This window comes from Ptychodera flava, chromosome 19 (genome assembly GCF_041260155.1).
Source record: "Ptychodera flava strain L36383 chromosome 19, AS_Pfla_20210202, whole genome shotgun sequence".
In the NCBI taxonomy this organism is placed as follows: Eukaryota; Metazoa; Hemichordata; class Enteropneusta; family Ptychoderidae; genus Ptychodera; species Ptychodera flava.
The window spans coordinates 21,143,295-21,164,062 of NC_091946.1; the positions used below are offsets into that span (position 1 = coordinate 21,143,295).

The 20,768-nt window shown below is 37.9% G+C and overlaps 1 protein-coding gene across 1 annotated transcript; it reads left to right on the forward strand.

Moving 5' to 3' along the window:
* Window positions 1-2,314: 2,314 nt before the first annotated feature.
* Window positions 2,315-14,979, forward strand: LOC139118083 (ectodysplasin-A-like). Its single transcript, XM_070681378.1, has 10 exons — window positions 2,315-2,332; window positions 2,531-2,747; window positions 3,822-3,878; window positions 4,114-4,149; window positions 9,030-9,191; window positions 9,868-9,936; window positions 10,369-10,391; window positions 11,553-11,616; window positions 12,508-12,635; window positions 13,599-14,979. The coding sequence occupies exons 1-10, from the start codon at window positions 2,315-2,317 to the stop codon at window positions 13,827-13,829; spliced, it is 1,005 nt and encodes a 334-aa protein (XP_070537479.1). The 3' UTR covers window positions 13,830-14,979.
* The last annotated feature ends 5,789 nt before the right edge of the window (window positions 14,980-20,768 follow it).

A 20,768-nucleotide genomic window follows, 5' to 3' on the forward strand; every position in this document is an offset into this window, starting at 1 on the left:
AAGTCTGCTTCTGTGTACTTTAATGACCTCGGTTTCAAGGTTGTAGAATGTTGTACCAGCGATTTCCGGCGAAACTGGTGAACCCAGGCTACAGCCACAAATCTGTTGGTAGACGTTTCTGTTAAATTCAACCGTGTTATGTTGCAGAATTATTGTTGGTAATTCTTTAGTGGAACGCTTCGATCTTTTCTTTATATTTTACAGCTGTAATTGATAGTTGATACTGAATCAAGTGCGTTTGTGACAGCTTGCTTCAGTTTGTGGAGTATTTGTGTACATCGAGATTACATCCAGAGTGACTAGTAATGCATTATGTTGTATTGTTATCTTGCTTAGTTTGTTGGTAAAGTCCGTTGTATCTTTAATGTACATTGGCTGGTTTTGTACAATCAGTTTTAAGAAATAGTCTATCTTATGTATTCCGATATTTTGTGTGTTGGGCTAGAGCAGCCACAAATAATTGGACCGTGACGACAAATGAATTTTGCTGATGCTGGTGACTTTTTGATATGATATGAGTGGATACTGCGTTGGTGTGCATATTATGTGTATTCAAAGGATCATGATATTTGAACGTATCATTTGTCTATTTGTTTATTTTAGTACATGTCCGTGTAGTTTTCTGGTCGTGTTGTCGCTGTCATTTACATGCACTTTTGTATAGTAATCTTTTTGGCTTAAAAGTCTGTGACTTTCGTCAATGTAATCTGTTTAATTTGATATTGCTATTCCATTTCCCCTGCCTTTATCTAATGGTTTATGATAAATTCCTGGTTCAATTTGATAGTGTTTAAATGGCATTTTTTCTGCCTATGTTATGGTAGATTTGGTTGTGTTGAAATGAATTTCGGAATTTTCCAGGGATAAATTTTAAGCCTCTATTCAATGTTATTTCAGGAGTTAATAGTTTAACACAATTGGAACTAATTTGGGATAATTGGATGGTGACGTAATGTCGATTTAATCTTCAAATGTAATCTAATCTGCTTTTCTTTTATATTACACACTTGTTTTTATAAGTAATTTGTGATACTGCAACATAAAGCTATATGGCACCGAACACTTTTCAGAAATTACCAAATATGAAAATCCAGTTATCCCAAATTAGTTCCAATCATGCTGTTCATATTCCGAGAGATATTTTAATACATTTAGAGTTCTTAGGGATTTGTATTTGGTACGCCTGTGTGTGTCTTATTTTTTGTTTGTTTCTTTAATTAATTCTTTTCTTTTGCTTCCAGTATCAGAGAAGATTTCCTCAATCTGTTAAATTTTCTCTTATTTTGAATATGATGGCCTGGCCATTGTATTTCAATAGTAGTTCTTTGGCTGAAAAATTTGGTGGCCCTGAAAAAGAGCCCTTTGGTTTGGTTTGGGGAAGTAGTTTTTTGTACGTAACAACTTATATTTTGAGTTTATATGTAAGTTGTTATTTGACTTCTTCTTCTAAACGTCCGAGGAGCTTCTTTGCTTGTTGTATTGGTCTCTTTCTGTTAGAGATATTATTCCTTGTAAGACTGTTTTGGTATATTTCATTTGCCAGTTATTGGACCGGTTATATTTGTGTTCGGGCACGTGTATAATGTTGAGAGAGGTGTATGAAACACGGAGCCTACTTTTACCTCGTTGTAGACTATGATGTCCCAACACTGCGTCCAAAATTATAGAAGACGAAAATATTAAACATATTACGAGTAAGATAGGAAAACACTGAATATCCACAAAAATAGTAGGGTGTGTGGAGCTGCCTTCCCCTTTGCCGCACCAAGTCATTTAGCATTCATTGTAGCTTGTTTATAATCTACTTTGGTACAGTTCAAGCTTTCCTATAAAATATGGTTTATGTGTTAATTATGCAAATTAGTATTTAAATTTATTCATGTATGATTACTAACCTTATTTTAGTTGAAGCACTAGTAGAAATGTGCTTTTACAAGCAGACTTTAACAATATAAAGCCTACTTCTACTGCTTCCAATGGTAATTTGTGATAATTTTGTGTTAATTTATGCAAATTAGCATTTAAATTTATTCATATATGATAACTAACCTTTTTAGTTGAAGCACTAATTAAAACAAATTAAAGCAAAGCAAATTAAAACAGTATAAAGCCTACTTCTACTGCTTCCAATGGTAATTTGTGATAATTTGGCGGCCATTTTGTTTATGCTAATTATCTAAAATTGCTCAATACTGACAGAGATCCAGTAACTATTTTTTCACTTTGGTTATCTTGACTAGCAAAATCCGGTTTAAAAAAACTTAAGACCCTAAAACAAGGTTCAGGACAAAAAGTGGATTTGGCTGCCGGACTAATGCGCTTGAAAAGGTTTGTATATGGTCTCTCCTTTAAATGTAGCTAAATAATAGTAAAACTAGTACATTGTTTGTTTTCGTAAAATAAAATTTAGCATAGGCGAACTCGACACATTCTTTTAGCGTCATCTTGCAAAAGTCCATTGTAAGCATCCTAGTACATGTACTTTTTAAGAATGATAGATGGTTGACCAGAAGCTTTGTTTTGTCTACAGTCTCAACCAGAGTCAAATAACTGGAAAGATGGCGATCACGATGACGATGGCCATTTTCGCGAGGTCAAAGGTTACGACCATCGAGCTCAGCTCATTCAGGATCACCGTCAGAAGCGAGAGGAGGGACATGCATTGCTCGGCGATACACAGGCCAGTCAAGAGCAACCAACAAACCGTTTTCAAGAAATAATATCGAGAGGCCTAGGCTTTTTTACAAGTAAGTATGTCAAACTCATATTAGGTGTTTTGCATGAGGGCATGGAGCACGTTCAAATTTAGGGGGACAAGCGGAGGGACAGTGAAAGCTGTTTGCAACTAGTACTGTCCTTACCAGAATCCTTATGCCGTCCAGCCCACTGATTTTTGTTTTTCCTTTCCTGCCTACCGGAAAAGCTCCCAGTTTCAAAAGCCCCCCACCGCCGTTCTCCCTCACTACCAAGCTTCTCTGCTCCTCCCCACATGAATTTGCAATACTACACCTCGGTAAACTTTATTCCAAGTTGTCCACTGAGTAAAAGAAATAAAATTCACCCTTACGATAGAATAGCCATTTCTCGCCCGCAGATAGGAGAAAAAAAATCGCCAATGCTCTCGCCACGAAACCGCTCTTCAAGACAATTTTACACAAACAGTTTATTTTCTTGCGCCCGACCCGACCTGACGTCGACCCCGTGCCGCCCTGTACTCGATCCCGAAAAAAAAACGTATGTGTAATCCAGTACGAGGACCTCTTACACTTACTCCCGACTTCCCAACCGAAAAGGGGGCTTATGAAGTGTGGTGTAACTGCGAAGTTCGAAAACATTCCTCTCCGTTTTAAATGATATGATTATTATGGTTCCAAATACTTACATAATCTCATCGTAAACCTTCTCACCTCGAATATTGCGTCATCAGTCGTATCATTTTGGCCTTTGCTTTTGATGTATTTTCTAGTATTTTTGTTTTGTCTGTCTGTCATGTTCTACTGAGTCTCACGTTTAAATGTCTAATGTGTAACTCTGTCAACACAACCTGTATGTGTGCAATACCAAATATAATTGTTGGCACGTGAATTTAGTTAGGACAAGATCACTTCATCAGCAATGACAATGCAAATGTACCTGTTTTTTAGAAATTCAGTAAAGTTTCGATCGTATTCGAACTTGCAACCAAAGTCTGTCACAACGTATGACCACCCAGTCACCTAGCGAAGACATCACAGTCAAAACAGTATAACGGCAATATTATCCACAGCCGTATGGGCAGTTGCCCGTATCCTATAACTATCTAAAATATTTCTATTCCACAGCTATTAGAGAGAAGAGTGTGGGACCAAATATTGAACGACAGAAAGAAAACAGAACAGGTTAGTATTGAAAATCAGTTAGAATTCATCTCGACATTTTAGTAGCATCTTGTAGAGAGATAAACTTTTGCAACATATCAATAAAGGTTGTTCAGTTTCGTGTTCGTTTTTAGCTTAAAAAATAACACGTGGTATTCCATTATTTACGGATATTAGTTTTCGTGTGATCAGTTCCCTGAAACATGTGAAACAGTTAATAACGCTCTTTTCTTTCTGTCATATCTTCACCCTACAGGCGTAACATTCAAATCATGGAAAGAAAACTGTTCCGGTATGTATATATACCTAGGTCCATAGTCGGTCAAGTTATTACAATTCGATTAAACGTCTCCAGTATTCAGATTATATGATGTGCACCATAAGGCCCCCAAAAAAGAAATGTTTCTGGTCAGGTCTTTCTTTAAAAAATGGTGCGGCGACGCGAATTTTTTTTTTAATTTTTTTCCCTCAAGGGAGGGAGGAGGGTCAGACTCAGTTTTATAGTTTTATCAATATAGTCACATATATACTGTTCACGCAGTCACTGATCATGCACCCCAAAGAATTTTCTCTTTCTCTTCAGCCGTTTTGCTTTGGTGTCATAGCAATCAGTACGTAGTTTGCCGCGGCCGCCGGCCACAAAACCGGAAAAAGAGGTGACGCGCTGTTGTTCAGGTGACGCGCGCGCTGATCAGAAACATTTCTTTTTTTTTTGGCCTAACATATGTTTACTCTTGAGAAATCACGTATATGGTCATTTAAAAAAGCACAGAGCCCCCTCCCCCCCCCATATACATTGTATATTCAATCTATTTTTGGTCAAATAGCCAATACAACAGCTGTTTCAGTGGTTCTTATATTTGCTTGTGAGCCTGAGGTACTTTACACCAATTCAGTTCTGTGTACAATCCAATTGTCTTCATCATTTTCAACTCACGTGTTCACACATGTGAGCTAATATCGCAGCGATGTCCGTCTGTCTGTCTGTCTGTCTGTCTGTCTGTCTGTTTGCGCGATATCTCAAGAACGGCTCATCGGATCAGAATGAAATTTGGTACATAGATTATGTATGAAAATGGCAAGAACTGACAAGTTTTTGGAGGATATGGCTTGCATATTTTATGTTCATTTGCATAATAAATGATTTCAGAAAAATAGACATACTATGCACAGAATTGGATGAGATTTGCTATGTTGATCACACAAGGATCTATCAACCATCAAAGACATAAAGGTGCAACATAAAAGTTAATTGCTAATTTGCATATTTGACGAACTTTTCTAATAGGATATGTAATTACAATGACTCAATCAAAGTTGACGAAACTTGGTATATTTCGAAGATACTATGATTTAACATTATTGAATTCATTAGCATTTGTACTTCAGTAAATTTCTAGTTTGCATATTTAATGAACTTTCCTAATTATGATTATATATCTCGATTGACTCGACCAAAGTTGACGGAACTTGCTATGTATATGGAATATACTATAATACAACATTATTGAAAGTCACTAAGCATTTTTACCGAAGCCAATTCTTAATTTTCTTAATTAGGTTTATACATCTTGATTGACTCGACCACAGAGGACGAAAATTGCTACGTACATTGAAGATACTGTGATACAACATTATTGAAAATCATTGAGCATTTTAACTTAAGCAAATTCCTAATTTGCATATTTAATGAACTTTCCTAATTAGGGTTATATGTCTTGATTGACTAAACAAAAGTTGACGAAATTTGCTATGTACATGTAAGATACTATGATACAACATTATGTACAGTCATTTAGCATTTTCACTTCAGCCAATCCCTACTTTGCATATTTAATGGACTTTCCTAATTAGGCATATATCCCTGAATTAACTAGATCAAAGTTGGCGAAACACGATATGTATATTCATGATACAAGGTTACAACAATACTGAAAGTCATTTAGCATTTTAACTTCAGCTAATCACAAATGTGCATATTCAACGAACGTTCCTTATTACCGATATATATCTGGATTGGCTTTATCAAAGTTGACAAAACGTGCTATGTACATTGAAGATATTATGATATAACATTACTGAAGTTATTTAGTATTTTTACTTTAGATAATTACTAATTTGCGTATTTAACATTTTTTTTAAGTAGGGGATGTATATCTGGATTGACATGACCAAATTACTAATTTACTAATTACTAATTTGCGTATTTAACATTTTTTTTTAAGTAGGGGATGTATATCTGGATTGACATGACCAAAGCTGACGAAACGTGCTGTGTATATTGTAGATACTACAACATAATATTATCAAAAGTCAGTTTTGATTTTGTAAAACATCTTATTACTAATCTGCATATTTAACGAACTTATCTAATTAGGGATATATCTTGCTTGATTTTATCAAAGTCGATAAAACGTGCTATAGACTTGTATATAAGCTTAAATGGAAGTTGTTTAGCATTTTCACATCAGCAAGGTACTTGCATATTTAACTAACTTTCCTATATAGGCTGACCTCTTGTGACTGCTCATCAGAGTTTTTTTATTAAATTGTATTGCATTCAACAAAAAGTTTACACAACATAAATATACAAAAGTGCTTGCAACTTTACATATTCAGTGAACTTTTACAATACCATTTACTCTGTATTAAAAACCTGTAAAACGTCCTCCCACTTTTTCATGTGTTTGTCAAGCTTGCCTGTAGGTTTGGCTATAAATAACCCTACTTTGTGAATGCCTTAAAGAAAGGATTTAAAATGTGAAAAAATTTAGATTTTTTATCACATCTACAAATATATATGCATCTGTTAGCAGTCAATATGAGAAAATTACAGAGAGCTTGGTAAAGTGACATCTCCGTAAAGAACTTGTCCTGCAGTTACCATATGCAAATAAAGAATATGAAAATATCTTCCGCATGTATCAAAAACAGTTTGCCAGAAACTAATTATAGCTTCACAGATATATAAGAAATGTACACATTGAAGATGGAACATCAACAGGCGTCATGTTATTTAAATAATAATAATTTGTCATGAGAATAGCATGTGTCAACTTGCACTGAAAATTTCTCAGTTTTGTATCCAAGATAGGTTAAATGGGAGTCTGAATATTGGTTTTCAATATATGGCCGAAGTAGATTGTGCTTTCGCAGGAATACAATACTTCGAAACTATTGAAGAAGTGATGATTTTAGTTTTACAATCTTTCAAGCAATATTATCAATAACTGTACATATCCTGATCTTGATTTTCAACATCAAAATTGGACATGTTCTTTCCACTCTTTTGAGAGAGCATGAACAATACAACACAATCTAATAAAATAAATAAATAAATAAATAAATAAATAAATAAATAAATAAATAAATAAATAAATAAATAAAAGGATATTGTGGAAGCCTAGTTGCTGAAGTACATGTATTCCAGTTAAGAACTATTCGTCTTCTATGAAATGAAACATAGAAAGATAGAAAAAATCCAGCATCATTAAATTATTTATTTATTTAAATTTATTATTTACCTTCTATCCGAATCTGATACTCTGATGGAAAAATGCCTTTTTGCGTAAAACTCCACCCTTTCACTCCCTTCAAGTTTTTAACATGCTCATTTAAGTCTGATATTTCAAATCAAAATTACACTGAAAAGTGCTCTCCTCCTACTGATTTTAGTTTCTTTGTCAAAGATAGTTTCAAAAGGTGTAACACTTCATTGTCGAAACATCTTCGGAGTCAATTGATTCTCTGTGCTTTATAGATTGCATAAATATCAGACATACTTGGGCCGCCATCCTTGAAACTACCTACTAAAGTTTTGCGAGAATTTGAACCATTCCTGAAAAGTGTTACATCTTTCATCTTCTGCTCATCAGAGTTACCGAGTTTGGTCAAATCAACACGGGAAAGATCAAAATGCAGTTTTGTTTTATTCAACCAAACTATTCGTTCAAGACACACAAAAGATTGTAAACCAAGGGAAAAATCACATAAAACGTACAAGAATATTTCGAGACGTTAAAGTCTGCTTAAAACATAAGCCATGCACACTCGACCTTTGTCTTTGTTTTACATCTCCTAATACGAGTTCACTCTGTTGTTGATATCCTTGTTGGGCTGTTACTTCAAATAAGCGCGCCCATCCTACTAACACCTGTATCGGGAAAATCGATCCCACACTCACAGAAACAATCCCACACTGTGTGTAAACGCGCATACACGAAAGCGGCATATATAACACGAGTTCTGATTGGATAATAAACGGCCTTTCGCTCCATGTGCAAAATATTATCCAATGGCGCGATGCCCAGAACTACAAAGTAATCAGGTCACAATGCAGAGGCAGACGTCAGCGTTGTCACGATTTTGGATAATGTTGTACTTCGTCAGTGACAGACTCAAACAGAATTTGAAAGAGGAATATATTTTTTACAATAACCCTAACGGGATTCGAACCCCCACATACTCACGGCAACGTAACGTCGCCTGGCTGCTAGGCCTCACACAAAACCAGGAAGAATCGCCAATATTCCGCTCGTTAGCATAGCGTGTGACCTGATATAAATTTGGGATTATATTTCGTGACGCGGAATAGTATATGGCAACGAAGTAGGATAGTCACTGTTGATATAATCATTTAGTGTTTCGAGTGTGAATTTAACGCATTTTGTGGTCATGTGAGAAAAAGTATCTCACACACTAAGGACCTGGAATCAGATTTCTCACACTCGTTGGGGAGAGATATCTGATCCCATGTCTTTGGAGGTTTGAGATTCTATTACTCCCACCGCGGGGGTGCAAACTGTGTCCGTATGGTTATTGTTATTTTTCTTTATCTTTGATGACTCATGATGAAACGGAATCGTTCTTGATCCATGGACATTAACTGAACATCGAATAAAACAATAGTTTTCTGCTAAGTGACTACAGGCATAGGTATCGTTGGAACTTCATAAAATTGTGTATCTATTCGTCCATCTTTGTATAATGTTTACTTTAGTATCCACGTGCTGTCTAAATGAGAAAGAACCATCACCACATACACAACCTTTAAAACAACCATTGCTATTGCTCAAGGTCAACATCAGCAAGTTCACAAACAATTTTAAAAACATGGGAACTTGAATGTGAAAGAGTACTTCATACTTATCAACGTAATATGTCTAAACCAAGGTCCTCCAGGTCCCACCGGACCGCCTGGTCCCGTTGGATTCACTGGTCCCAAGGGGGAGCCCGGAAAAGAGGGTCCAACTGGCTTACCAGGAAGAGATGGAGATCCAGGACCACCCGGTGCACCTGGGGCGAAAGGGAACTCAGGACCGAAGGGAAAAAAGGGTGAGTCAGATACAGAAGAAAAGGGAGAAGTCTTGGTGTCTGTCACTATGGAAATACTTATTGCACACCTTTCATCGTATGATTTTGATTTCAAAACCAAGGACAAAATTCACACAATGAATGAATGAATTGGATTTAACTGAGGTATATAGAGGAACGATTTTCGTTACATTCATTGTACCAACCATTGGTGTTGTTTCCTACGTTTGTTGGACAAATCAATACATGATTGCGTGATAAGTGCAATTGAAGCTATTTCTGCTCCATGAACAATCAATCGGTCAATATCAAATTTGAGGTAGTTGCATACCAATTAAATAAATTACCCCATAAACAGTTTTAGCTCTCTTATAGTATAGAACAAGAAGCGCACAAGCAATCACAAATTATGGCATTACAATCACTCGAGATAAATATCAGTGTCATAGATAAAGAAGCTATTGTGTGAGCATCGTGCACTTTATAGGTAATAAGTGCCTCGCGAAATATATCTTTTGATACACACAAACCGAAGGCATTGGAAAGCTTATTTACTCCACCAGCCTTCAAAATGAGGCCACATAAGCAGCAGGCCGTAAAAATTGTTTAAGTTTTAGTATCCAAAACAACATGTCCGTGGAGTGCATTCTGTTTTAAAGAGAACCCTCACTCATTGACTTATTTTGTCTACGCTAAGGTTCTCCTGGTCCAGTAGGTCCAGCGGGACCTCCTGGCCGTAGGGGAAAGTCCGGGGGAGCAAGTTTGGGTAAGTCTCTATGGGCTCGTCTTACAACAGCTTTTACAAGCATAGTAGGTGGGGGGAGCATCTGATCTGATATTGGAAAACTACAATGAGGTCATGCTTTTTTTTAAAATGCTACAGACGGTCCTTTATTTTAAAAGTCTAGTTTCAGTGTAAAGAATCATTCAAGGAAATAAAGGTGTTTTCATTCTCATAATTCAGTACACTGTGGTCGGAATACAGTCCATGTGCTTTCTGTCTTATAAACTTGTCTTCCTGCTTGTCTTACAATAGCTTTTGCCAGTAAGTAGGCAAGGCACCTTCTTCGCATGCTATGGCTGAACTAAGGTTTAAGCTATGAGACATGGCATAGCATATACCTTATGCGTGGACCCATATATAAACACGAAACATGTGTGATACTTGACATAACTTTGATTACTTTTACTGTTACAGGTGAACCTACTTCAGGAGGTGGAGTAAGTATAGCTCAGTTCACTATTATTTCTCCAAAACCGCCACATCGGTTCTTCTCAAAGGATCGCACTGTGGTCACTGAGAACGCAGTCCTACGCTCAATCGCTTGCGTGTTTTCATTTTTAGCTCACATTTGGTGTACCAATGTGAGGTTATCGTATAAGCTGAATCAGTTCATTTGCATCTGATTTGCATGTCTGTATGTCTGTATATTTGTGGGTATGTGCGGATGTATGTCCGTCACACACAAAGGCTCCCATACCGCCAAAGCTACCATCTCAGTATTTGGTGTACAGGTAGATGCAGGGGTTGAGATGTGAATTTGTTCAAATGAACACATCAGTGTCAAAAATGTGCAAATGAGGTAAGAAAAAGTGAAATCCTGCAAATGTGCAGGAGGCATGCCTGAGTGAGAAACATGCAAACTCCACTGATCTTGAGTCATTTCCTGTCATTGTTTATGAACTGTTACATATTAACAGACCAGCTGCAACCATAGACAGTAGATGGGGGAAGACCGTTTATACTAAACTAAGAGGGGCTTGTTTCTGCTATGCATGTTGCTAAGTTGACCTCCAGTACCTAAAGTTAGACCTTAATTACTTTTGTCATTCTTGTTTTTCTGGTTTAAATATTTCTTGTTGTTTTTCTGGTTGTACTGTGCAGAAATCATTGCCATAACATCAACATAGAATTTTCCTCCACTGAACAGATAGAAACAACATTTATTCTTGATCATTGGTAACCCATACTGGTATATACCAATTCTGATCAAATTTGAGCGGTATTTTTAATAGTGTCAATTCTGCATGACGTTTATCATTTTATTGCTTGTTGTTTATTGTTTCGACTTCTGCACTAGACATAACTGAATGTGAACCGTGATTGAGTACAAGATAATGAAATTTTCACTTAACAAACGGTTGCCAACTTTGTTCATAGACGTTTGGCAGTACACAAAGTCACAGAAACAGAGAAAGTCCACAACCAAAACGAGTGACTTCATAAAGTTACATTTTTTGTGTGTGTTTGTTTTTACCAGCTACTCTCTGCCCATTTCGAAGGCGACAACGAAGCAGCCGTGCACACCGGCCCACGTGAGTGTCATTCGTGACTCTCAGCTTCACGTCGATTGACTCGTTTTATTCATTTTGTTTCACTAGTTGAGCACCGTAGCAGCTCATTTCGTGGGCGATATCGAACTAGGAGGTTCAATACGGATTGAAGGTAAGGGCGCCACAGTTGCCGGACGGTTGGACTGGGTTCTCAGCTTGTGAAAAGTGTTCATATTTTAAAGAAGCAGTAGCGTTCTTTCTCTACTCCCCAAAGCATGTTGAAACACAAACTAGTTCGTAAACACAGCGCCTATGTATGTGTGTACAATGTACTGTCATTGTTTACATTTGAATTCTAGTCCGCCGGACCAGAATCCACTTGTCTCTTAGCTTTGTAGTTCATTATACTTTAGGGAGGAGAATAATGATGAAAAGTGGTGAAATGTCACCAAAAGTATAGCTGCAGTTTCTATATATTTGTAAAGTTTGACCTAGAGGTAGCATCTTTTCTAATATTCATGTATACTCTGCACGCATTGCGTTGGCAAGATCTGTGGCTCCAACTTAAAACTAACAAATAAGAAGGTAGTCTGTTGCAAAACGATAGGAGAGAGAGAAAAACAATAGTTTCACCTTTGTTAACTTCCTTGTAAGTTTCACCAACCCATTTCGGAGTAAACAGAATAAAAAAATTGAAAACTAAGCACCATCTGGTGTCATAAGTAGTTTTAACATATATCTTAAAGTATTATTTGAGAAGTCCAAGATTTTGTTTTAATTTCTACTCACCATATTCCTAGTTCGCAAGCTGTTGCATAGAGTCTCTATCAAATAACAGATTTCAATTTTGCTATCATTGCTGAATAGCTAGACACATTTAGTCGAATCGCCTCGAGCAATATCTTTTCACACTTTGCATCAGTGCAACACTAACAATAAAGTTTTGTTTCGCCTTCAGGTTCGGTAGAGCATGTATTAATAGTATGATACAGCTTCACTTTATTATTGGGTAATTTCAGTTTTCGATCAACTAATCCTTTGAATTTTGATTTTCCCCCATCAGAAGATGGTACAATTAATTTCTGGAAGTTTGCCGACTGGATGAGTGAATCTGACCAGCATAAATTCGCAAAGAATGAAGCCGGAGAAATTACGGTGCAAGAGGGCGGATTGTACTATGTATACAGTCAGGTAAAGGTCATTCAGTGGAATGCTGAAAATAAATAACTTGTGAATTTTTCCAACTGTGATTCAAGGAGCCCGAAATGTTACTTTTTACAACGTTATCGTTGTTAATGAGTTAATAACAGTTTTCAGGTCTGCTCCCCAAAATGTTTGAACACCCGACGTTATCATTAGACTATACTTGCAAGATACATTTGAAACTGATAAGCTACTTTCTGTCTGTACTTAAAGACATTTATCAACCATATCGAGTGCGTTAAAAACAAAGAAAGACGAGACGATTTTACAAGTTTTGTTAGCTAGAACTCCACAGAACATCGTGCTTGGTGATGTTCAACATCGTGCTCGGTGATGTTCAACATCGTGCTTGGTGATGTTCTTAACTTACATGTACATATGAGTTAAATTTGACTTTTCAATTCATTCCTGCAAAAAACAACAACTTACGTTATTTTCTTCTCTTTCCTTTGTCTATTCTTTTAGGTAACGTATAGCGGTAACCATTTTCTGGCCCAGTACATTAAAGTTGATGGTGTGATGATTTTCAGATGTAGTAATTATATCCATGGTTCAGAGCCACAGATCAACTCTTGCCATACGGGAGGCCTTGCCGACCTGGAGACCGAATCTGAAGTTGAAGTCGTTGTTCATTTCGTGTCTGAAGTTCAACACAGCCCTCAAACGACCTTTTTTGGCCTAATTAAAATTCAGTGATAGGTTCGGAGGAAAATACATTTCGTAGAAACGTAGATATAAAAGAAAAAAGCAATAGTTCACTACGTGAAGTGTATGTTGGAGAGAAGTTCTAAGAAAGGCAGCGAGTGAGAATTGCCCTTAAAATTTTTAGAGAGAGATAGTATGGTACTTTGCGAAGTGAAAGAGTACACAGATGGAGGCTAAAACATAACAGGCAAAGTTTATCCTAGCCCAGGAGCCCTAAACATGACAACATGTCTTATCTGCTTCCAGGTGTTATATTACGATGACAAGAATATGAGCCATGCCGTACATATCAATGACGAGCCGTTCCTGTCCTGTACCCACACTGCCATTTCAGGGGCGAAGTATAACACGTGCTTTACAGGCGGGCTGACCAGATTACAACACGGAAGCAAAGTCAGAGTTTTCATACAGTTTCCCAACCGTATCATCAACATGAGCCGCGATAGCACGTTCGTCGGGTTGGTCAAGCTCTCCTGACAGTTAGGTCACACAAACGTCCCCTACCCCTACAACTTGACCACAACCCACCCCGGTGGTGGCAGTCCCCGGGTTGGTGGGTACCCATGCTTGTTACCCAAGTTTGAAAAGTACCCCCTTTCTTAGGATATTTCTAAGAAAAACACCCCCTATTTGTGGCAAATCTGGGAGAAATTAGCTGTAAAAAACATAGCCTTATTTACGAAATCTAGGAGGTTAGTATGTTGACTTCCAGGGTTGACCCTGGAGGTTGACTTTGTATACATGTACATACATCACAAATGTTTGTCCTCACCTGATTTTAGTCACATTCATAGACAATCATCTTCCTTATCCGTTTGATCTGGAGTTCTCTGCTGGCTCCTGTGTGACAATACACCTCCCATCATCTACTGTCCCTCGTGTTTCTCGGAGGTTACTCTGAAAAAGTACCCCTTTTTCTCGATTTCACCGACCTAGAATCTCCGAGATGACTGAAGAAAAACATCCCCTTTTCCGTGAATTTGGTAACGCGCATGGGTACCCACCAACCTGGGGACTGCCACCACCGGGCAACCCACCCGATCAAAATAGGTCAGATGATAAAATACAGGGGCCAAAAACACCTTACTCCTCCTTTTGGTTGTGCCTTACTTACAGGTGACATATACAAGCCAATCGGCTGGGCCCCTTTTGGTTTCATGGGGGTTTTTAGGGGTCCAAGGCTTGCGGCTTGGGCCCCTATTGTTTTTACTGGAGTTCAATATTCTTCGTCCTGTCCTTTCTTCTTCTTCTTCTTCTTCTTCTGCTTCTTCAGTGGAGATTTTTCATGCACCTCGCATCTTGCCTTTTGTCATTAACAAAATTGTGCTTTTTTTTCAGATTTAATTGGTTTCCTTCCCCATGTTGCAAGTGATATAGCTACCTGTTTGCCTTTTCACCAGTTCTCTCCGTCTCGCTCCAGCATCAGTATCATAGCCATTTTGCAGTTTTTGCTGATGTTTTACAGTCCAATTTTGTTTAGTGTTTTCAGTAATTGACCATCATTTGCTATAAAGCATTTGTCAGATTTCATTTTTGCTTTTTGTCTCAAAATTTGAATTGTTTTGATATGTACTTGTCTGTACAGGAGACTATTTTTAGTAATAAACGTTTATTTGAAAAATCAAAATCTTCTGCTTCTTCTTCTTGTTCTTCTTCTTCTTCTTTGGTAACTTTTTTGTCGACGTAGAACTCAAAAACGACTTACCTTAAAGTTCTCAAACTTGCAGGGTTAATAGGTACCTATGAGTACTTGTGCCCCCGGGTATATAAAATTTCGATTGGTCACTTGACCTGGCGGCCATATTGGATTTTCCAAAAACCTAAGATAGCTTCTCCAGATGACCTTTTGGTTTGGGCAGCTTGACTTTAAGAATTTGCAAATAAAATCATGTGCGGTCACATGACATTGTCCGCCATATTGGATTTTCGAAAAATAGTAATTGAATCTTCAAAAATCTACTTCTCCAGAGCCAACACACCGGCTGAACTGAAATTTTACAAGTATCATCTTAAGTGTGATCTCTTTCAAGTTTGCAATAGGCATTTGGATCGGTCACGTGGTTTAGCCGCCATATTGGATTTTCGAAAAATAACAATTAATCTTTAAAAATCTTCTTCTCCAGAACCATAGACCCTCGAGAAAAACGGGACAGGCAACTGCGATAGAGAACAAAGGGTCTGTGGGATTAGCAGCGTGCGATCCTACTTGGAATAATTAAGATGTGTTAATGGATCGGGGACGGAATGAAGCTGGACCCGATCGACTGCACAACGTCCGGTTCATAGACAGGTGCATGAGGGTATACGGTAATAACGTTTTCGGATTACAAATTATTTCGGATTACCCGCAAGTCCATTTTTAGAAAGAAACGTGTTACAACTATTTTGAGAAGAATTCGTCAAAATGGTTTTAAAGTACTTTTTACATATTGGTAGCGAGATTCGATGCAACTAGAAGTCTGTAGGGAGTCAATATGTTGCTGTAAAGTGACAAAGTTTTGAGATAGAAATCCGAAACACATATCACTTCAGTTCCAGACTTCACAGCAGTTGACATCACAGAGTTGTTTACATTCTGCAATCGTCCGTGTATCTCCGAATTTTCCCTTGTTGTTGCAGTTTTTGAACCGTCGGAATATTCTCTGTGTGAGGAGTGCTCCATGATTCGGCAAAGTATGTATGTTAACTACTGAAATGTTGTTGTTTGAAAACTGTGAACGGCCAAATTTGCGAGGACAGCGTTATGCTTTGTGTAAGTGCATGTCTACCTTACCGCTTCTGACTCCACCAACCATTGTAGAGTCCCGATTTATCGCAAAGTTTCGGCTGACAGCAAAAGTCAGTGTTAAAAATGTATTTTCTAGTACTTTGCGGGTGTAGACATGTGTAGCATATCCGAACTTTGGTGTTTCTTTAGGCTAAAACAGTACCAAAATGTTAGAGGTCGTGTATTTGAGCTCCGATGGAATAGCCATTTTTTGTAAACCCTGATTTTCGTCAAATTTTGCGTGACAGATGAAATAAAGGTCAGATTTTCGTTTCGCAGGACTGGGGAAGTGTAGACCTGTCTTACTTGTAAATGTTTGTTGTTATCGGAGATTTTTATGGTAGGGAATGTAAATTCATATTGTCGATACCTAGCAAGAGTTTTCTGTAGCGTCTATGGCTAAATGTACACTGTTTTTATCGTCTGGTGTTTTCCTGTTGGTTTCGGCTAGAATCCCAAATGTGATCTTCATCGTAACCAGAACATTCACCATGACTGGTATCAAAAAACCCTCAAACTTCTCTGTGTCATTACTCGGAACGTGCCATGCAAGAGCAAAGTGTACATATTCAGAACGTCAGTTTGATCGTTAATGAGATTCAGTGTTAAGTACGAAATACTGTTGTCGGGGACCGCTTGGCAAACAAAGTTAATATATTCCAAGATAGATCGCATAAAGAAACCTCAGCAGTTGCCTGTCCCGTTTTCCTCGAGGGTCTATGCCAGAACCAACACACCAGTTGAACTGAAATTTTACAAGTATCATCTTGAGTGTGATCTGTTTCAAGTTTGGGAAAGGCATCTGGATCGTTCACGTGCTTTGGCAACCATATTGGATTTCCCTGAAATCTTTATTTGATGTTTGAAAATCTTCTACTCCAGAACCAACACACTGATTGAACTGAAATTTTACACATATCATCCTTAGTGTGAGCAATTTTAAGTTTGCAAAAGGCATTTGTATCAGTCAAGCAGTTTGGCTGCCATATTGAATTTTGTGAAAACCAAAGATTATTAGGGAAACCTACGGTGGCCCAAAACTACGTGTTCTTCGTATGTAGTTATTTCTCCCAGACTTAGAATTTCTCCCTGACTTATGTGTCCGCATAAAAGTCTGCGTCGCATTCAATTGTTTCTCTCTCACATATGTGTGTCCGCATTCAAAGTCTGCGTCGCATTCAATTGTTTCTCTCTCACATATGTGTCCGCATTCAAAGTCTGCGTCGCATTCAATTGTTTCTCTCTCCTAGATGGGCGTCGCAGTCAATGATTTTGTCACCAACACATGAGGGTGCTGGCAAGTTTTGGTGAGCAAGACCCTCGCTCCATGACCCATGATTGCATCCGGAAAATGTATCACTCTTTCAGTGTTCTTGATCGCGAAAGGTAAGTGACAAAGTTATTAATTGTATTGTAAAATTATTGGGTTAATGATCTAGCCAAGGAGGTATATGCTGCTCACCAGTATGGACGCATTCTATGGGTCCCACATGAGCGTCCGAATGTAAAACGGCAGCCCGTCTCACAACTGCCAATACATCCAGGGCTAGACGGTGGCTAGATCATTAACCTCATAAGCTTACAATACAATGAATAACTTTGTCACTTACCTTAATAACCATTTGGTCCCCCTTGATCTCAGAAAGTGCTAAACATACACTTCTCAAACTTGCAGGGCTAATAGGTACATACGAGTACTAGTGCATGTTATCCTTAAGTTTAGATTGGTCACGTGACCTGGCGGCCTGGCGTTCCCAAAAACCTAAAATTGGCTTCTCCAGAAAACGTAGGGTCTAGTAAATAGTATATTAATTATTCCTCTGAGTACTTGATACTAGTATGCAATGTTCAAAACAATTTGGCAGAATTTACTACCAAAGTGTTTGATATGGACCACTGAATAACAACATCTTGGACAAAGTAATCGTCAAAATAATCAAGAAACGGGCAATAAAATAGATCATTTATAGTGGTCATTATGAAAGAAATCTTCATGTTTAATAATCAACTTTTCTTCAGAAATTTACAACCTGATTTCTTCATCACTAGCCTTCCTTAAGGTATGCCACCTGCAGTCCCTGCAAAACATGCTTTTTATGGCCACTTAATTGTAACTCTGAAAAGTTTTGTTGAATCATTGATTAAATGACCACTGTATTGTTCCTGCAAAGTTTGATAAACTTGTCAGACTGTATATGTCTTAGTGAGTTTAGTGAGTAAGCATGCATGTATATATTGAAAGGGAGCATGGAAAAAAACCCAGGAAATATGAGGGGGCATAGATTTTCTTCATAATTTACCAGGGGGCCATGGTAAAAAAACACCAGGAAAATAGAAAATCCTCCAGCCCCCCCCCCCAGGTAAATTCTGAACACTCCCCAAGAAGTAATGACAACCGTATCAATTCTTCATATTATTATGCTGTTTGGCCATTCAGCTTCAAGGGAGGGTTTATGGCACACTTTTAAAGCGAACAAGTTAAATATTCAGATGTCAACGCAGGTTTTCACTGTTTGAAGAAGATTTATTTTGAGTTTAAAATGGCGATGGACGTAAAATGTAGGCTGGAGTGTGTAAAATGAGTGTGTTTTCGTGTTTTGAAAAATACGAAAGTAAAGTTATGAGGCCCACCAAATCGGGTCAAAATACTCGCGCCCGCGGCAGCGTCCGATTTCGAACTCGATCGAGTATGAGCAGCTGAGAGCAAGCAGCTACATTGATGAATGCACAGTGGATATAATACCCGTACCAGTCAGTTTATCTGGAAGAATTGTGCATATCCTCAGACGTCAAATATGCCACATTATATTACCATGCCCTGTCCATCGCATTTTAAATAGGTCGAGCTGAACCACGTTTACTGCCCACAAATACACAGTAATGGTTTGTTTACATGCCCGTGAATATGAATAATATTGTAAACATAGTAACTTTACAGCGAAAACGAAAATTGTGATTCGTACAAAGATCATAATCAATCACAAAATAAAATGAAGCAGTTTTTGGCAAAGTTTAGACACGTTTTTTTTTTCAAAAAATATCCGGATTTGCAAACTTTTTACAGCGCGCGCACTACTCACTGACAAATTCTGGGCCCCGTTGTCGTTCGCACGGGAAATTTTCGTAAATTTTGACGGTTTTTGGGGGGTTCGTTGATAATATAATGGAAGTATTGCATCCTTGGGCAACCTCTATAAAGAATGTTCTTTTTTCATATGGTTTCGGTTATGCCTGGCCTGCCCAGGAGATAGGCAATAAACAGCAGTTTCTGTAACTTTTTGATACGAGACTTTCAGATGTTTTTAGACAACTTTGGAATGGTAAACTTTCTTTAAAACCAAAACTCCGTACATACATGCAATTTAAAAGTTTGCTAGAACCTGAAAAATACCTTAAGTTACCATGTACTCGTAGCTTTATACAATTGTTTGCTTGTTTTCGCCGTTCTACCCTTCCTCTGGCAATAGAGGAAGGGAGAAGGTACGATATCGATGTGACTTTAAAATTTTGTAAATTGTGCTCACAGAGAGATGTAGAAGATGAATACCATTTTCTTCTGGAATGCCCGGTTTACACAGAACTTAGAAAACAATACTTATCACGTGCTTATTTTGAGCAACCAAACTTTCATAAATTTTTAAACTTATGAGCACATCTAAATCTGATGAGCTTCTGAATCTTTGTACTTTTGTTAACAAAGCCTTTAAGCATTGAACGATAGCTTTCTCACATATAGTAACTCATGACTGAAACATTACTATTGTACTGTAGATATGTATGCATTGTCTACGTTTTTGTATGTGATTCTAAGATATTTTGTTATCCCATGTATTTAAAATCTCTGTAACCCCCTTTCATATGGGCCGGAGGCCTTGAAACGCAATAAACGAATCCGAATCTGATAATGGGAGTAACAGACACCCCGCTGACCATAAACGTTATTTTACTGGGCGCGGGCTCGAGGAAAGCCAAAATTAACGGGCTCGGCAAGCCTCGCCCGTTAATTTTTGGCTTTCCTCTCGCCTTTGCCCATAAATAAACGTTAATGGTCAGCGCGTCGCCCGTTGTTTTTATATTTACCACCTGAGAAAGGTATTTGTTAGGAAAAAGTGAAGTGAGTATACTGTAAGCTGTAGCCTGTAGCGTCGTTACTCGCTCGTGATTTTGTTGCTGCACGAATAAAACATTTTAAAGGTATTTACCTCGTCTGCTCGTATATTTTTGTTACTGGCTTGCGTAAATAGAACTAAATTTCTTTGAACAACCTAAACGAAGGCTTGACTTTTTCTAGTATCTTACATGTATCCGAAACCCGCACCGGTGCCACCGGACACGATCATGACCTGTAAATCTCACTGACAGGTACAAATCGGAAATATAATATGTGCACTTTGTTTGTCGCGAGTATTTTCAGTGTGATTGGATGTTTGTGGCTCATTTATGGCTGTACACGATGTAAGGGAGCATTCGTTATTTAGTGGGGAGGGGGGCGGTGGAATTTGAGCGACAAATGAAACGTAAAAAGCGACCCCCCTCCAAATCAAATTTCTAAAATTTGACCCCCCCTCAATTCATCAATTGTAAAATGTGACCCCCCCCCCCATGAAAAAAAAAATTCATCAGATTTGATTCATTAACCCTTCGCACCC

Excerpts from the sequence above, each read along its gene's own strand:
- LOC139118083 (XM_070681378.1), top strand. Across the intron at positions 4,150-9,029 it reads ATGGAAAGAAAACTGTTCCG|GTCCTCCAGGTCCCACCGGA; the intron begins GTATGTATATAT and ends GTCTAAACCAAG. Across the intron at positions 9,937-10,368 it reads GTCCGGGGGAGCAAGTTTGG|GTGAACCTACTTCAGGAGGT; the intron begins GTAAGTCTCTAT and ends TTACTGTTACAG.